Source organism: Pezoporus flaviventris, unplaced genomic scaffold, assembly GCF_033815535.1.
Source record: "Pezoporus flaviventris isolate CSIRO_AGI_PZ_B2104156 unplaced genomic scaffold, CSIRO_AGI_Pfla_v1 ptg000022l, whole genome shotgun sequence".
Classification (NCBI taxonomy): domain Eukaryota; kingdom Metazoa; phylum Chordata; class Aves; order Psittaciformes; family Psittacidae; genus Pezoporus; species Pezoporus flaviventris.
Window position 1 is genome coordinate 5183121 of NW_026892570.1, and position 17675 is coordinate 5200795.

The following is a 17675-nucleotide window of genomic DNA, read 5'->3' on the forward strand; positions in this document are numbered from 1 at the left end:
GGTTCTTCCATACAGTGGCGTCTGTGACACTCCAGCTAAATGCTATCCTCTATGCGCTGCATTCTCAGTTCTGTACATGTGAGACAGTGCTAATTGAATTAGCAGTTGGTATTTATTCTTTTATTTTTCTGCAGATTTCTGAAGATGAAGGAGTGGAAACCCACTTCAGAAAGTTGAAGAGATTTCTCCTTATCAGCCCTAAGGCATTTTATTTTTTAAATGCCATAAACTGGCAAATATAGAAGATGGATCACAATGCAATATGCACAGAGTGATAAAATGAAGCAAGAAATTAAATGATCCATATCAAATATTGAAGGGCAAGTAGCAAGGTAGAACTATGTATACAGGCTAAGTGTCTGCATGTGGAAATTGAAACAGAACTGGCATTAGAGGCAGCAATAGCCAGTTGGATGTTTTAATTTAGCTAAGAATTAAGTATCCATATTCCTAGCTCAGAAGTTCAGAACTAATAAAAAAACAATTAAAATGCATAACTCTTGATAATGTCTTGGGCAATCTATGAAATATCTAAGAAAAAAAAAGGTGGGCGAAGTTCTTTTTATAAAACCCAGTAATTCCTACTGTGTTGTATTCTTTATGCATAGGAAAGAATTTGGAAGTTATAAAGGAATTAAAGGCTGAAACTCTTACATCTCTTTTTATGGAATTCAGTTAGTGATAGCACCACACCCCGATTATTTATTCCAGATGTTTCCAATGTACAGTTATTTAAAAACAGGACAAACTGGTAAATTATGTGCTGCTTTAGAAAGGAGTTTAAATGGTTTGACCTTTGACTTTATGAATTGTTTTTTGTCTGTCTCTTGTTCAAGGAATTTGATAACATAATTCAAAGAATTGGATTGTACATCTGAACTGAATACCAATTAACTAAAGCAATTTTCTAAGAATTAAAGGCTTTAAAACTTTTAGTTTCAGTAACTATTATACATTGGAGATTTTGGACAATAACTCAGAAGCAATTTTTATTCCCTGTGTATCTGGAACAATACTAGAAATCTTAAAGAAACAGATTCTGCATGACTAAAGCAAGAATTAATTGCAACTGTGGACTGATTTAAAATTTGAGCATTTTTATTCTTCCTAAAGAAATTTAGTAAGAGATTTTCAAACATTGCTGAAATAACTTCAGAAGTAAAGTCACTTATTTAAAAAAAAAACCACTCTGAAAAAGTGGTATGTGTGTGTCCTATCTGAAATGTTTTCTGTTCCTTGGACTGTATTCTACCTTGGCAAAAAAATTTTGAAACATTGGCAGGTATTAAGAACATAAACACATATGTTTTTTTTAATGGCATGCCCTATTTAAATATTCTTTATACATCCATTCTTCTGTGTTGCATTTTGCTACATCTTGATGTGTGAATTAAAGCACTGAAACATGTTCTAAAAAAAAGTCCTCCAGCTGGAAAAAGAGGTAGTATGGGAGATACCAACCAGATTGAGTACTTCAGATAAGTTTCAGTTTTACAGCAAAAAGACTGCAACAGGAGCTAAAAAGTGAACATGTGGTGACATGCAACTGCAATGCCCTTCAAAAGCAAACTGCTCCTATGAGGGTTTGGCAAACTGTTGTTCTACACCAAGATAATTAAGGCAAAGTGTGGACATTTGGCTGCGGAATTTTTGCCCCCTGTATTTAGAAATGTGGTAGAACAAAGTTCTAAGTTAATGCTTTTGATTTACCTGTTCTTACTTAATTTACAGGAATTTCCAGATTCTCTGAAAGAGCAGATCTACCTGAAAGAGTGGCATGTGTACAATACGTTGATACAAACCATTCCAGCCTACATTGCATTATTTCAAGATCTGAGAGTACTGGAGTTGTCAAAAAATCGAATCAACCATCTCCCAGTGGAAATTGGTAAGTTGGCTCAAGATATTCAGCAAGTTATACTTATGCCATTTAACTATATTGTAGGGAAAAGAGTTTATGTGGATATTCTTTCTCATTCACTGATAATTGTCTTCTCTCTTGTTTCCAGTGAACAATCACTTCAAAATTTCTACAGCTCTCTGGCTGTAATTACACTTCTCAATTTGTAGGCAATACCATGTGTGTAGTATGGCTCAAACATGGCGAAAAAATTACACATTTTTGTTATCTGACTATAAGGCAGTTATTGCTTGTATTCAAGTAGATGAAGAGTTCTTCCTGAGAGCAGGTGGTGGTTTATGCTCCTTACAAATTAAGAAAAATAGAAATATTATAGAATTGTAAACCTCAAACAAGATGAATTGAAACGTAGGATTGCAGTAAAAAGGAATTTGAATTTTATAATGAGTTCAGTAAAAAGCATTGCTGTAACTGGTGGTACCTTTAAGAACTGAAAAGGCGGGTCCACTGTGAGGCCTCCGTATTTGAGCCCATGCACCTTGGTGTACTAATACATCAGAATTTGTTTTTAAATGCAGTAATCCTAAGCTTTACCCATGAGTGATATTTCTTACGTACAATAAAAGCTGACAAAGAGATTAAGACTAAAACCTCCACCTCCATAGTTATCATAGGGTTAACTAAGAAAAAGGAAGAGAGAGAGCATCCAGAAACACAAAAGCCAGTGTTAGACTTTTGCTACTCTTTTTCTACCCTTTTTCTACTCTATTAGTAGAGTAACACTCAAGATTTTGGTTTATTTACTAACATTATGTCTTACACAGAAAATTTCCCACTGACATCAAGATATATTTTATAGTTTCAACCTGGCAGCTAAATACACTAACAAATCATAAACAGGACACAAGCAGGAGATGATGGACATAAAATAGACAGTAACTCTTTTGTCAGCACTTTGACCATAGAGCTCAGATGGTCAGTGAGTTTAATGGACAAACACCTTCTATCAGGTCGTGTGTATGAAGGGGAAAGGGGTTGTTCTCTCCTAGAGGCTACCCTCAACTACTAAAAGTAAGATTTTAATGGGTTGCTTAACAATCAGGGCAGGTAAAGACTAAGAAAGCTTTTTCTTTCTTCTTGTAATATTGTGCATCCTTACTGAAAATGATCCCCAAGAAAAAGTGGTTATGAAGTGGGTTTCCAGAATAAAGGAACAAAGCCAGATCATTCTAGCATAACAAATTCTCTGTAGAGGGTCCTGTAGTCATCATACCAGACCTTTCTCAGGAAACAAGGAAGAAAATCTGAAATGTTTCTAACAGCAATCACTGTTCTTTCAACTGTGTTTAAATGATCGGTAGTGGTAGTTTCATGTTATTCCCATTTATTCACTTTATCTCCAATATACTCATCTCTCTAGCTTACACAAAAGGTGTTGCTTTCTTCTTTTCAACGTTTTTGTTATGCTTTTTTGTGTAAATAAAAAATGGCCAGTGAATACTAACCCACTGACTGCAGTAGGTCCTGCCTCAAATACAGTGTTATAACACTCACTACCCTCCTCTTAACAGTGAATTATAGAATCATAGACTCATAGAATAATTAAGGTTGGAAAGGACCTTAAGATTATCTAGTTCCAACCCCCCTGCCATGGGCAGGGACACCTTGCGTCACCCAAGGCTCTGTCCAACCTGACCTTGAACACTGCCAGGGATGGAGCATTGACACCTTCCTTGGGCAACCTGTTCCAGTGCCTCACCACCCTCACAGTAAAGAACTTTTTCTTTACATGTAACTTAAACTTCCCCTATTTAAGTTTTAACCCATTACCCTTTGTTTTATCACTACCATCCGTAATAAAGAGTCCTCTGGCAGCCTTGTAGGTCACCTTCAGATACTGGAAGGCTGCTATGAGGTCTCCACGCAGCCTCCTCTTCTCCAGGCTGAACAGCCCCAACTTTCTCAGCCTATCTTCATACGGGAGGTGCTCCAGTCCCCTGATCATCCTCGTGGCCCTCCTCTGGACTTGCTTCGACAGCTCCATGTCCTTTTTATGTTGAGGACACCAGAACTGTACACAGTACTCCAAGTGAGGTCTCATTATAGGAGAGCAAAGCAGGGGGGCAGGATCACCTCCTTTGACCTGCTGGTCATGCTAAATCTGATGCAGCCCAGCACATAGTTGGCTTTCTGGGCTGCGAGCACACACTACCAGCTCATGTTAAGTTTCTCATCAACCAACACCCCCAAGTCCATCTCTGCAGGGCTGCTCTGAATCTCTTCTCTGCCCAACCTGTATCTGAATTCTTGTTCAGAAATTTCTTTTTCAAAATACAGCAAATGAGTGCAGGCATGACTGTACACACATCTGAAGAAATCTGGGTTTAAACCTTTCATTTTGAGAAACTGCATAACCAAATTAACAAATTTGTTTAGCTGTAGATGCTATTTATATACTATTTCTACATCATAGCAGTAATTCTAGCCTATTCAAAGGCACAGCTTCACTGATATAATTCAGAAAGAAATAATACAAAAAAGCCCCTCCAAGACTGTTACAACTGAACTGTACAACACTTTTTTGACAAAATTGCCTAATGATTTGCAGTCTTAGTGAATATCCTGTGTTGATAGTCTGACCTCCTATTAGTAATGAAATGGACCTGCCATTGATGTTATGGCATAAATTACACAGAAGTTTTACCTCAGTTTGTATAATGCTCTCTTTGTTGACAAGTAATGCAGTTTGCTTGCAAATGGCTTTGATTTTATTTCATGTATTGGAAATAATAATTTTAATAAGACATTCTTATGAAAGATCTTGGATATTTTGAAGTGTTTGAATACTGCTTCATAATGAAAGTTTTCATATTTTAGTTATCTAGCTGCTAAATTATCACAGGGAAAAAAAATCAATGTGGGTTTGGTTTGGGAGCTCTATTTAAGTAAGGTGTGGGGACTGGGTGCTAAACCAGAGATAAGGGCTTTGGAAAGGTTAAGTGCTAAGGTATCCATTATTCTGTGTTCTGTTTACAAAACAGCAGCAAGTAGGTAAATATCACGGTTAAAATGTACTTGAGAGTAAATGGCAGATGGTTGAAGCTGGCAGTAACATGCATGCTGTTGAGTCTTTAATCTTCAGACAGAATTGAAGCCAAATTTATATCAACAAATCATCCAGCAGAAGCTAAACTAGTGAGCCATGTTCAGATTACTTTTGATTCTCACAAGAGGGCTCTAAAAGTGTGAGAGAACAGAGGATGATAACAATATTTTTAGTGGAAAAAGATATTGCTGCAGCAGCAGCCTTTGGACTAAAATATCAGCAGGAACTGAAATGCATGTTCCTGTTTTGCCTGATTTAGAAGGGGTTTAGAAACTGATTTAGAAGCTCTACTCTGGATTGGAGAGAAGACAGACTTGAATCCATTCTGAGACATTTCAAATCACGCCCTTAGCTGTTACCACCTATGCACTTGAACAGATCAAATCTGGATCAGAAGATAGATAAGAATACTTTTGATTTGATTCTTTTTATGGAATAGTAGATATTTTCATGGAAACAAGTAAACAAAAATGGAGAAAATGGCAAAATGGACTTGCTGTCTGTCTCAGAGTTTTCAGGTCTGGTTTTCCCAGGAATAAAAGATAATAAAAATCATGAGCAGGGGTGTAGCTGTGGGATTTTCTTTGGCAATGGCTTCTGGGTGAGTCTGCAGTTCTGGCTTTGAGTGCACTGCTGCAGTGCTGTTGCTGTATATCAATTAGTGATAGTACATTAACAATTGATATAATCAAAAAAATATCCAATAGAATATATTCCCATATTCACACAGAAAGTAGTGAACTGCATTTTCATGTAAAACCAAAGCTTTTGTGCTGAGATGGGATAGAGAGACTGCATCAGGATTCTTTGTCCCACAAATTATTCATGAAACATTTCAAAGAGCTGTTAATAAAATATTTGTACCTCATTATGTTTTTTCACTTTTTTGGTATGCCAAATATTTGAGAGGAAAAATAACTGTGCTTTAGAGACATATTTTAATAAGAAATCACAGAGATTTTTTGGACTCCTCCCTACCTCACAGTATTTCATTTATGCATACTATTAATCCAATTTCCTAGAACTCAGAGGGGAAAACTATCAGTAATAGAGTTTTAAATGACTTTAAGCTACCTAAATTAACTTTTTCTATTAATAAGATTTCCAGTGTGTTGATGTGTGAGTTTCCAAGAAGAAAATACATATTCTGAGCTTAAATGGAGTCTAGTTGCAAATTCATCTTTTACCTTTTCAATTTATTTAATATTGAATGTCATCTGTCCAACAGCTCAGTCTTGTACACTACTGAGGAAAATTTTCGTTTTATTCCCCACTTGAAGGGGAAGTATTAAACACCTGTGTTGCAAGCTGTTTTTAAGAGGATGCCAATTGCTTTAAATCTAGCAGCTAAAATGATAGCTTCACATACTGGAACAGCTGGAAAGCTCCTCAAAATTTAACCCTTGGTTAGTGCATCACAAAAATACAAAATTGTACTTTCAATTGGAACAGCTAGAGAGGAAATAATCTTTATTATTCATCTACTAAAGTATCAAAAATGAGAATGTTGTACTAAAATGTAATACAATCATACTGTTTTAACAAATTTCAGCATCACTGGATCTTACAAAGGCCAGTACTTTATTAAGCTGAATTTCTTAAAAGGATTTTAAATATTGCCATTGGTACTGAGCTCAAACTGTAACCATTGCCTTGGAAACTGCTAATTGCATAAATTGGTTTTACCAAAAGATACCTATCTATTGATTGTGATATTGCGCTGTGGAACTACATGATATATAACAATATCAGAACACATTCTTCCTATACAGAGCAGATTAGTATTAGCAAACTGTGATTTATTTCTCCATCTTCCTTGGGTCACAATGGGAATATCAGAGGTTGTGAACATCATTCTGGTTATGATGGAAAAGTTTTATCCAAGAAGCTACTTCAGTTTCCAAAGTGATCATGACCCATCCCTAGAAGTGTTCAAGGCCAGGTTGGATGGGGCTATGTCAACCTTGTCTAGTGGAAGGTATCTCTACCTATGGCAGGGGGATTTGGAACTAAATGATCTTTAAGGTCCCTTCCAACCAAAACTGTTCTATGATTCTATGACTCTGTTGTTCTACTCTTCCTGAACAGTTTACTCCATGTTTATTTCTGATACTCAAAAAGTGTTTTCCAACCTGGAGACTGAGCTTATACTCGACTTTGCCCTTGGAAGGTAAACCCTTTCCTAGGCATCCCCAGGGAGATGAGAATCCTTATTTCAGTTTATCCGCTCATATGAAAAGAAGGCAGTCACACATTTTTGATCTGCCCAAATATCTCCATTTCATCTCATTGCATTTTTGTTTTAATGAATTTTTGTTTCAGCCCTTTCAGCAATCACCCTACATTTTTTTCCTGAAAGTCCATTTAGCCCACAAGAATTTCTTCACATTTTTCTACCTCTATTTTACTATATGAAATTCTTCTTACCCACCCTCACATTGTACTAATACTCTTCTGACCACTGACTGAGATCCCAAGCTTCATCCTTTTTAGTTTTTGTCATAATAGCCACTTGAAATTTCTCTTAGTATGTTTAAATTTAATCAGTTGAACACATGAAGGCTGGTTAAAAAATGAAATTTTACTAGCCCATGATTACTGTGCTACAGCTTTTATAAGTCCTACTGGCAAGAAAAGGTTTTGCAAAATTTTTATGCAAAATTGGTCAGGAAGCCTTCATTGATCTTTTCCTTGGATGCTTTGAGCAGAAGGAAAAATCAAATAGATTGATGTTGTACCTGTTAACTGTAAGCTTGAACATCAATGTCTCCTTTCAGATAAATCAAAGGCAATGTGACCAGTTCATCAGAGAAGACTGAAATTAGGAGACTATTTGTCTTGGGCTATATGAAATTGCTGCCAGATCATTGCAGATCAAGGCAAAGATTTGCTTTGCATTTTACTCTAGTTTATACAAGTGGATCTGCATTTGTATTGAATGAGATCCTTAGATAATAAAGGCTCTACGTGACACAATCCGCATTTTGCCTCTGACACCTTGTTAGGAACACTAATGTAAGCTTGTCTAAAAGTGAAGTTGCATTATCATTATTACTATGCTCATTACCCATCAGAAATTATAGAGTTTAATTACTGTGTTTTTTTTTTTTTAATACTGAATTAAAAATTTAAACTAGAAATAAATGCAATCTTAGGCAACAACTATGGCATTATGGCTCCCACTTAAAACTAAAATATTCTTAATTGTGAAACTGCCAAGGAAGCCATGGATTTCATTACTGCTTTTACTGCCTCTCCTTGGGAAACAGAGATGTTAGCTGTTTAACTCCCTAATTTGCATTTTTTATGGAACTGAAAATTCAGTGCCATTAAGCATAGTTAACAATAGTCTTTTAGCAGCAACGATTATATAATTTCTACTTTTAATTGAGAAGTTGTGCTTCAATGTTACGTGAATCTATAGGTGGCAGGTGTGGCAGTCAAATCCTGCTTTACATTTGGGTAGCTGTGAAGGGAGTGTCACTTTCTCTTTTCCCTCCTAAGGGTGTCTCAATGGCTATATTGCATACTCGTTAAGCATGGTGATGAGTGGGTCCCATACAGAAGAGACTGGAGAGCTTCTGCACTAAGAAAGTATAATTAAGTCCCTAAATGCAGGTTACAGGGTAGTGAAAGTCGCTCATACTGCCGTACCACAATTTTTACCCCCACCAATCCCCCATCTGTTATTGAAATAAGCTGAGGCATAATTGTTGGAATCTTACTGACAATACCTATGTTATTTGAAGATTGTTTCAGGACACATTTCAGGATGCTCCCTAGTTTTGCACTCTTTCAGCCAAAATACTTGAATTTCAGAATCTTGAATTGTCATAAATGTTGTTTTATAGTTGTATATTTGCGCTCTTTCTAGTGGCCTTGTTTAACAGGTTTAGGGGGAAAAGGAGAGTGGCAGTCTTCTCCATTTGTTAAGAAAGTAAAATATCTCAGCCTGCAACCTGGATTATCATTCAGGCAACCCATATAACCTAATTCTATCCCTGTGTAGGTTGTTGCTTGTAAGAATTCTAATCAGTTTTTTAGAGGAAGGAGTAATTGGAGACATGGAGCTGAATGAAAACTGGGTTGAAATTAAAAGTTAATAAAAGAAAAGCAAGTTGTGCTCAAGTTATTTGGTTTCTGCCTTCTTTTGAGAAGATGATTTGCCTTCAAAGAGTAGGTCATGTCTATCTGACAGCTCATAAAGTATTTGATACAATGAACTGTGGAAAATGAATATTTGAATCTAAAAAAACGGACTTTGATGCAGCAGTTGTAAAAATGAGCAAAGGAAAGAGAAGCTATCATTTGGGAGGAAGATCACTTGTGGAGTTTCTCAATTAGTCTTGAGTTTGTTTCTTAATTATTTTGAGGAACTAGGCTACTGACATATTTTTGCTGACACAGTTTGGGTGCTATTCTTAGTACACAAACAGGAGGAAATATGGAAAGCTGGATAAGCAAGTGCGCTTCCAAAAAAGTAGACAGATTAAATTCATGATTGCAGAGTTCAAGATCATGTACTCAGGAGCTAATAATTCGGGTAGCAAATCATAAGCTCATTGAACGCAAATAATTGAAGAAACAAAATTCCTAATCTAACAGTCACAGATGGAAAATGCAGTGTGATACATACATAAAGCTGTGGTCACCTAGATTCAAGATAAGTTATTCCAGATGGGAACAGATGTAAAAATAGTCTAATAGGACCATTCTAGGAGGGAATTTCTCTTTTGTGAGAAAATATTAGAAGAATTGGCTATTCAGGATAGTAGAATAAATTCTGATACATCTGCTACCTATAAAAAAACAGAGAAGAAAACACCAGGAAGTGAAAAGTACTATTTAAATATAAAATTGGCAAGTGAATTAATAATTATAAAACTTCTACAAATAAATTTAGACTGGCAATCCAAAGACCATTCCAAATCATGAAAAGAATGAAATTCTGCAACTTTGTTTTTTCATAAGAACAGTGATTGTAAAAAAAACGAGCTATTTTTAAGACAGAATGTGATAAATCAAAAAATGGGATAATGTGAACTGGTGGTGTAAAGATTTTATGCAGGAGGTCTTGGCAAATCCTGTGTATGTCTAATGGTCCTAGAAGGAGAGTGGCATAACTTAATCCACCAGAGAGCCCAGAGGTGAAAAAATAGCCATTACACAGAATTGCAAGTCATTGTTCCCTGCAGATCTTGGTGAACTCATCTATGCTGTCCTGAGTTTTTTATCAGAATTAAATTCAGTTGTAAGACTTACAGCTTTTTCCAGTAATTTTTGTAATCTTAGCCACCACAGTTACTGGCAATTCATTGCAGATTCCATCTAAGATGTTGGATTAGAGAGAGATTATATATGACAAGAAAAAATATGATGCATCTTCTACTTATTTGCTTTGTCATACCTGCCAGCTGCGACAAACCATACTATGAACAGTAACACACATGTTAGAAACTGTGAAAGGAGACAAAATCTTGAAAAGTCATGATTTCAGAAGGCAGGAAAGTCATACAGGGAAGCTGTGCTTGTCTCTGTCACTCTGCCCAGAAAGGCTGTTAAATTTTTGTAATTGTTTTTTTTGTAAGTAATTCTGCTCCTTGTCTCCCAGTTATGCATGGAGCTGAGTTAGGTAAGAGGGTGAGTAGGATGTTGATGACACTGGATGCCTTGTCTGCATTAGTTCTGCAGCTACTAATGGAACTGAGAAGTAGGCATTTCAGTAACAGAAATACATCTGTTGTGGGTTAACATTCATAGGCAACTAAGACAGCTCACGCAGCTTGCTCAGACCCCTGCAGCTGCTTGTTCAGTCTCCGCAGGAGGATGGGGAGATAATTGGAAGGGCAAAAATGAGAAAATTTATGCACCAGGATGAAGACAATTTAATAAGTGAAGAAAAACAAACAAGCAAACAAAAAAACTAGTGATGCAAAAGCAACCACTCACCACCAGCTGACCAATGCCCAGCTAGTCTCTGAGCCATAGCCACTTTGGAAAACCCCTCCTCATACCTCTCCTGCCTGGGCTTTTACTGCTGAATGTGATGTAATATGCTACAGTATTCCTTTGCTCAATTCGGGTCCAGTGTCTTGGCCCTGTCACCACTCAGCAACTTGCACACCCCTGTGGCAGAAAAAAAAGGCAGACTTCAAGTTATGTAAACACTGTTCAACAATAGCAAAAGCATTGGTGTATTATCACCACTGTTTGGTCACAAATTGAAAACATAGCACCATATGGGCTGCTTTGAAGAAAACTGACTCCATTCCAGCCAGGCCCAGTACAATATCCCATTGTAAAAGGACAACTCAAAACATTCCAGTGCTAATGAGTTAAGTGGTTGGGATTTGCTCTCCTTCACTAAGAGATTGATCAGATGAGGAATAAATTTGTAATTTTTTGGTTCTCTATTTTATTTTAACACATTTTTGCTTCAGTGATTATTTTGTTGCAATGAGGTGGTAAGTTGATGTTTATGACACTTGTCATATGATGTAATACGTTCATCTGTCTAAATCATGACACTAAAACTGGTGAGGCTTCATAACTGGTAGGCTAAACTTCTGTTATGTGCTTAAAAATCTGGAAAAAAAGGTGGTTCACACAATTACACCATTGAGTGCCTTCTATTACTTTCTTATACCAGCCTTGTCTTGTGGGACAGTAATGGACTGGCAAAACCATACCTGTTTTAGTCTTATAGAGAATTCTGCTTCTGCTATTTTAACTAAAACGGTACCTCATAATGAATAAGAAAGGCAAAGTTACCTTCCTAAAAGGACAGCTAAATTTTGAAATACCACCTCAGTTTCTATTTCTGGCAGAGCTAAAACTGGGAAGAAGATGAGTGGAAGCTTTTGTATTTTAATCTCTTGCAACCTATGGAGTTTAATATAACAGAGTTCTTACCATATAAGGCTTGTCTGTCACCTGCTAGAAAGATTTTGGCAGTCCCACCATCACTGACAATATAGTGGCCAACGAAAACTCTGTAAAATGCTGTGTGATTTTGTGGCTGCTATTATTGGTCATCAAACTGCATGTCTCTGTCTGACAGTAGCAATTTCTCAGGGGAAAAAATGTGGGGCTTTCAATTCCCTGTTTCTTCACTTTCTTTTCCTGTGGAAACACCATCTGGCCTCTTTCTACATATTGTGAAAAGTAAAACAACTTTTGCTTTGGAGAGAATTTAACTAAATGTTAGAGCCTAAGGATAGGACCACTATTATGACACTGTTTTGAACATTTGAGATGTACTGTAGAGAGATTCTCTTCAGTGTCATCCAAATGCCATGAAACAACAGACTATTTTTTTTAAATTTGATTATAAATAAAAGACTGATATAATATAAAATTGTGGATCTTGTGTCTGTTTTGTCTTGGCTTACCAATACATGGTCTGCTCTGAGAACCTATTGACATAAGATGCTGTTCTCTCCTGATTTCCAGCTGTTGAATTGTGTTTAAGTTTCTTAATGCTGTTTTTGCTTGTGAATCACTGGTTAGAGGGGAATATTGCAGGAATATCACCGATTAGAGGTGATTACTGCAGATGACACCAAGATGAGTGGTGCAGTTGATATGCTTGAGTGAAGGAAGAACATTGACAAGCTTGAGGAAAGGGGCCCATGTGAAACTCCTGAAAGTGAATAAGGCCAACTGCAAAATTCTGCACCTCAGTTGGGGTATTTTCAATAACAATACAGGCTGGGGGATGAACGGATTGAGAGCAGCCTCACAAGGAGGTTCTTGGTCATAGTGGTGGTTGAGAAGTTGGATATGAGCTGTCAACGTCCTCTAGCAGTGCAAGAAAACCAGCTGTATCCTGGGCTGCAAAAAAGGAAGTGTGACCAGCAGGCTGAAGGAAGAGATTCTCCTGTTATACTCCACACTTGTGAGACTCCACGTGGAGTACTTCATCTTGTTTGTGAAGTACTAGAATACTGGAGTACTTCAGAAACTGGATGAAGTACTCCACGTACAAGAAAGATATACAGTACAAGAAAGTACAAGAAACATATAGACCTGTTAGAGTGGGTCTGGAGGAGGGCCATGAGAATGGTCAGAGGGCTGGAAAATCTCTGTGAAGAAAGTCTGAAAGAGTTGTGGTTGTTAAGCCTGGAGAAGGCTCTAGGGAGACCTTATTGCTGTCTTTCAGTACATAAGCAAACTTATGTGAAAGGTGGAGAAAGACTTTTTGTACCAGGACCTGGACAAGGTTAAGGACAATGGTGTTAAACTAAGATAGACCTATATTGAATTAATGGAAGAAATGTTTTATGATGAGGGTAGTGAGGTTTCCCAGGGAAGTTGTGGATGCCTCATCATGGGAAGTGTTCAGTCAGGTTTCACAAGTCTTTGGATTAGATGATCTTTTGAAGGTCCCTTCCCACTGAGAACTTTTTGTGAGTCTGCAATTCTATGATCACCCATGCAATACAACAACAGAACTGTCCATAGAATGTAGAATGTTCTCATTTTGTTGTGGATGTATTTAAGGATCCGTTTGCTAATATTCAAATTCCTTACTGTTTCCCCCTTTGACTATGCTACAGTGTAATGTGCACTTTTTCAGTATAATACATCTTGAATTTTAATGATTTTTCTAAAGTTGTTTTTGTCATCCTATAAGTTGAAGAAAGTACAATGTGAATAAATGTAAACTAGAATATTACAAGGGCCTTAAGATTAATCCATCAAGAACAATAACTTTCAATAAAGAATATAATGAAACAAATGCACACGTCCATTATATTTTATAATCAAAAGTATGCAGTGCTGCATACCAGAGAGAGAATTCTTAACATTGTAAGTTTAGTGGGAGAAATTGTTCCCAATTAGGACATTCTGTAAAAAATACTAAGATGCTTTCAGTTAGCGCACAAGTTTTCTAAAGTAGCCAAACGAAAAGCCAACTTCTCTAGTTTCAGCTGGGGTCAATAGGTATCTTATCCCTGGTAGAATCAAGATCTTTGCAAGCGTTTGCTGCCTCTTTTTAAACTCTTGCCAAAACCATTGCAGATTAAGGGAAGTGCATTTGAGTGTTACACAGCACTATTGTTGCTTCCAGTATTAGTAACCATTGCAGAAAATATTTATTAATCTCTTACTCATCACCAAATTAAGGTCACCAAATTAAGGAGGGTTGTTTTGTTTGTTTGGTTTTTTCTTCCTTTTTTTTTTAATGGACTAAGTATGCCTTTTAGTTTTACTTTCTCCCTTTTAAAATTATATTTATTTATTTATTTATTTATTTATTTATTTATTTAAACATGCTGATTTTATTATCTTTCCCTCACAGGCTGCTTAAAAAGTCTCAGAGTGCTCAATGTGAGTTTCAATAATTTGAAGTCAGTTCCTCCAGAACTGGGTGACTGTGAGAATCTAGAAAAACTGGATTTGTCTGGAAATATGGAAATAACAGAGCTCCCATTTGAAGTAAGATAATAAACTATGCTTCTTCAATTTTTTATTCAGCTTATGAGGTATTTTATCACAGTCTTAAAATCTTTTCTTATCAGATTAAATCACATTCCTTGAAGTTTTTATCAATCATATTTTCTTAGTAGTCTCACTGAAAATGCCTTAGCAGCAGTTGAATGGAACCAAGCTTCTTTATTTTGGTTTTCAAGTGACTAAATTTTGCCTGTATTTATTCTGATATATGAAGGAGGACATGACCCCAAAGGGGATTTGGCCAACAATGATAAGGAGAATGCCGCAAATAGCTATCTTCTGTGAAAGTGAAGTGCATCTTGACAGTCAAATTCACATACTAACCTTCATTTGTTCCCACTGTCTGTTTTCCTTTAAAAAGAGTATGGAGAGTTCTATAAACAGCACTGCATGTTACTGTGGGCAAAAATGTCTGTCTGAAAATGATCCTACATGTGAGACATGATACGAATATATAATAAAGACTGAGAAAAGGACTCCCAGGCATGCACTGACATTGTATTTTGTGTTGGATGCATAGCTGCCCGTTGCCACAGCAGCTTTGAGAGTTATTGTTCAAGGAGAAACAAAACCATTGGGTGGTACTTAACTACAGTTTCAGATGTCATCCATATTTGTCAGGGTCCTAATATCATGATTCCTGGAGGATGAGCAGGTGAATCTTTAGGAAGAAGTGTCAGGCTTTTCTTTAGCTATTCCTACTTTTTCTGAACATCTATTCTGAACATTCTCTGAACATCTATTACTGGTGATTACAGGCAATGTCGAAGCAGACTAAACTTGCGTGAGATACGGTTTGGCCATATTTATGTTCTGCTCCAGGGACACGCAAAGACTAATTAACTTTCCCTTCTGACTTTTCACTTAAGGTAGAAAATAATTGTTAGAAATGGTGTGCAGGAAACAGAAACAAAGGGTGAACATTAACTTCACATCATAAGTAAACACTGCACAGAATGCTAGCAACAGCATGAATAGTGCAGGTCTTCTTTCTCCTTTCTCTCCTCTTCCTTCATACAACAAAGGTAGGGAACAAACCAGGTGAAACTTAACTGGTAAAAGGAACCATAATGGAATCAGAAAAACATATATCCTGAACAGGCAAAGGAATTAAAGCATCTAGGAAATGCTTTAGGAAATGCTTTAAGCACCTAGGAAAACTGAATATATTCAATCCTGTGGACTAGAATGGTGAATTTAAACCCAGTCATTGGTATGTTAAGATCAATGAGTATTTTTGTAGTTGCTTCTAAATGCCCTGTAATGCACAAGGCATAATGCACATGTCTATGCATGTCATGATTTAAGCCCAGCTGGTAACTCAGAACCATGCAGATGCTCACTCACCCCCTACCTTCCCCAGGTGGGATAAGAACAGAAAGAATGTAAAACTCGTGGGTTGAGATAAGAACAGTTTAATAACTAACATACAATCTATTACTACTATTAAGGGGAATAACAAGGGGAGAGGATATAAAACTAAAAGTGGAAAGGAAAAAAAAAAACAGATGCAGTGATGCATAATGCAGTTGCTCACTACTTGCTGACTGATACCCAGAGTGACCTGAACAGTGAGCTGGACTGCCTGGGTGACTCCCCCTAGTTTATATACTGGACATGATGTGCTGTGGTATGGAATACCCCTTTGGCTAGTTTGGGTCAGGTGTCCTGTCTCTGCTTCCTATTGGCTTCTTGTACCCCTCCTCACTGGCAGAGCATGAGAGACTGAAAAATCCTTGATCAGGATAAGAGCTACTGAGCAACAGCTAAAACACTGGTGTGTTACCAGCCTTGTTCTCAGACTAAAGCCAAAACACAGCACTGCACCAGACACTAAGAAGAAAAATAACTCTATCCCATCTGAAACTAGAACAATGCATTGTGGGCAGCCTTTGCATGTAAACCTATCTGTGCATGGAAGTCCTTCCAAGGCTGAGTCCTAAGAGAGCAGTCTTTTCCTTGCAAAGCTCAAAAACATTGCTAACTTTTGACAGTCTCTTCTTCAATGAGATTGAAAGACACTAAAACCGAGTGTAGGCTCCTGCATAATGGCTTCCTTACAAGCTATGGAAAAAAAACCTGGAGCTGTACAAATGATGTTATAGAACAGCAAAACCTGGAATCATGTCAACATGGTTTAAAAGGTCAAGAAGAAAAATATCGGCATTGTCTACTGTGTTTCTTTGTTTCTGTGGAGTATAGAATTGATTTATACTTGAAGTGGCCTGGAAGGTGGGCTACACAAACTCTTCTGATTTAGTTTATAAAATTAGTTGACCAGAGTCAATATTTCAAAGGCAGCTTTGGAAGCTGAACATACAATTAAACTAACACTTTTATCAAATGATTAAAATGCTGTAAACTGTTTGGCCTTGGATGCACTTAATATGGTTGACGTTATTTATAGCAATTGGATCGTTAATGGTACTGAAATAATAGGTGTCTGAGGTTTGAATCTCAGATGGACAAAGGTGATAGTCACTGACAGGTAACTAATGAATTAAAATATTGAATTAGTCTGGAAATTCTAAAAAAAGGAAAACAGAAAGACACTGTGAAGTGTTACAGTCAGCTAATCTTGGCTAATAGCAAAAATGCCTACCCAGCTGCTCACTTCTTCCCCCTCTTCAGCATGACATCAGGAGAAAATAGGATATGAAAGCTCATGGGTCAAGTTTGTTTACCATTTAATGTTGTGACCAAGAGAGATTGTACTTGGTGAAGGTTAATTTAATATTTGCCAATATGTATGTAGGTAGTGAGAAACAAAGACATTAAAACATATTTTTCTCGCCCTCTCAATGTCACTCATTCTGATTCCCCTCCCAGACCTGAGCAGTGCAAGGGGGTGGGGGGATTTATAGCTAGTGTACAGTGGTTTTGTGCTGCTTCTCCTTCCTCCTCACGCTTTTTGTCTCCTTCAGTGTGGGCTGCCCATGGGCTGCACTTTCTTCAGGAATATCGATCTGCAGCAGCTGTGGGTCTTCCACGAGCTCTGGTGTGGAGATCCTCACCATGGAGCACCTCCTCCAGCTCTGACCTTAATATTCCCTCTATTCGCTCTCATTTTTATTCTCTCTCCCTTTCGTTGCCTTTTTTTCCCTTTCTATAAAGATATTTTTAGAGTGGCATCACGTGCTTAGCTGCGGAGATCAGGTGTGTTCTGTTGGGAGTCCACTGAAGTCAGCTTGAACTGTCTGTGTTCAGCTTGGGGCAGCCCCTGGTGTCTTCCCAGTCAGACTACCATTT

General features: G+C 37.2%; 1 protein-coding gene across 1 annotated transcript in view; it reads left to right on the top strand.

Moving 5' to 3' along the window:
- Window positions 1–17675, top strand: part of LRRC2 (leucine rich repeat containing 2) — a 52917-nt gene that overhangs the window by 18147 nt on the left and 17095 nt on the right. The window contains exons 3-4 of the mRNA XM_061456378.1: window positions 1732–1888; window positions 14272–14408. Coding sequence (XP_061312362.1) covers window positions 1732–1888; window positions 14272–14408 — 294 coding nt within the window. The remainder of the gene's footprint in view (window positions 1–1731; window positions 1889–14271; window positions 14409–17675) is intronic.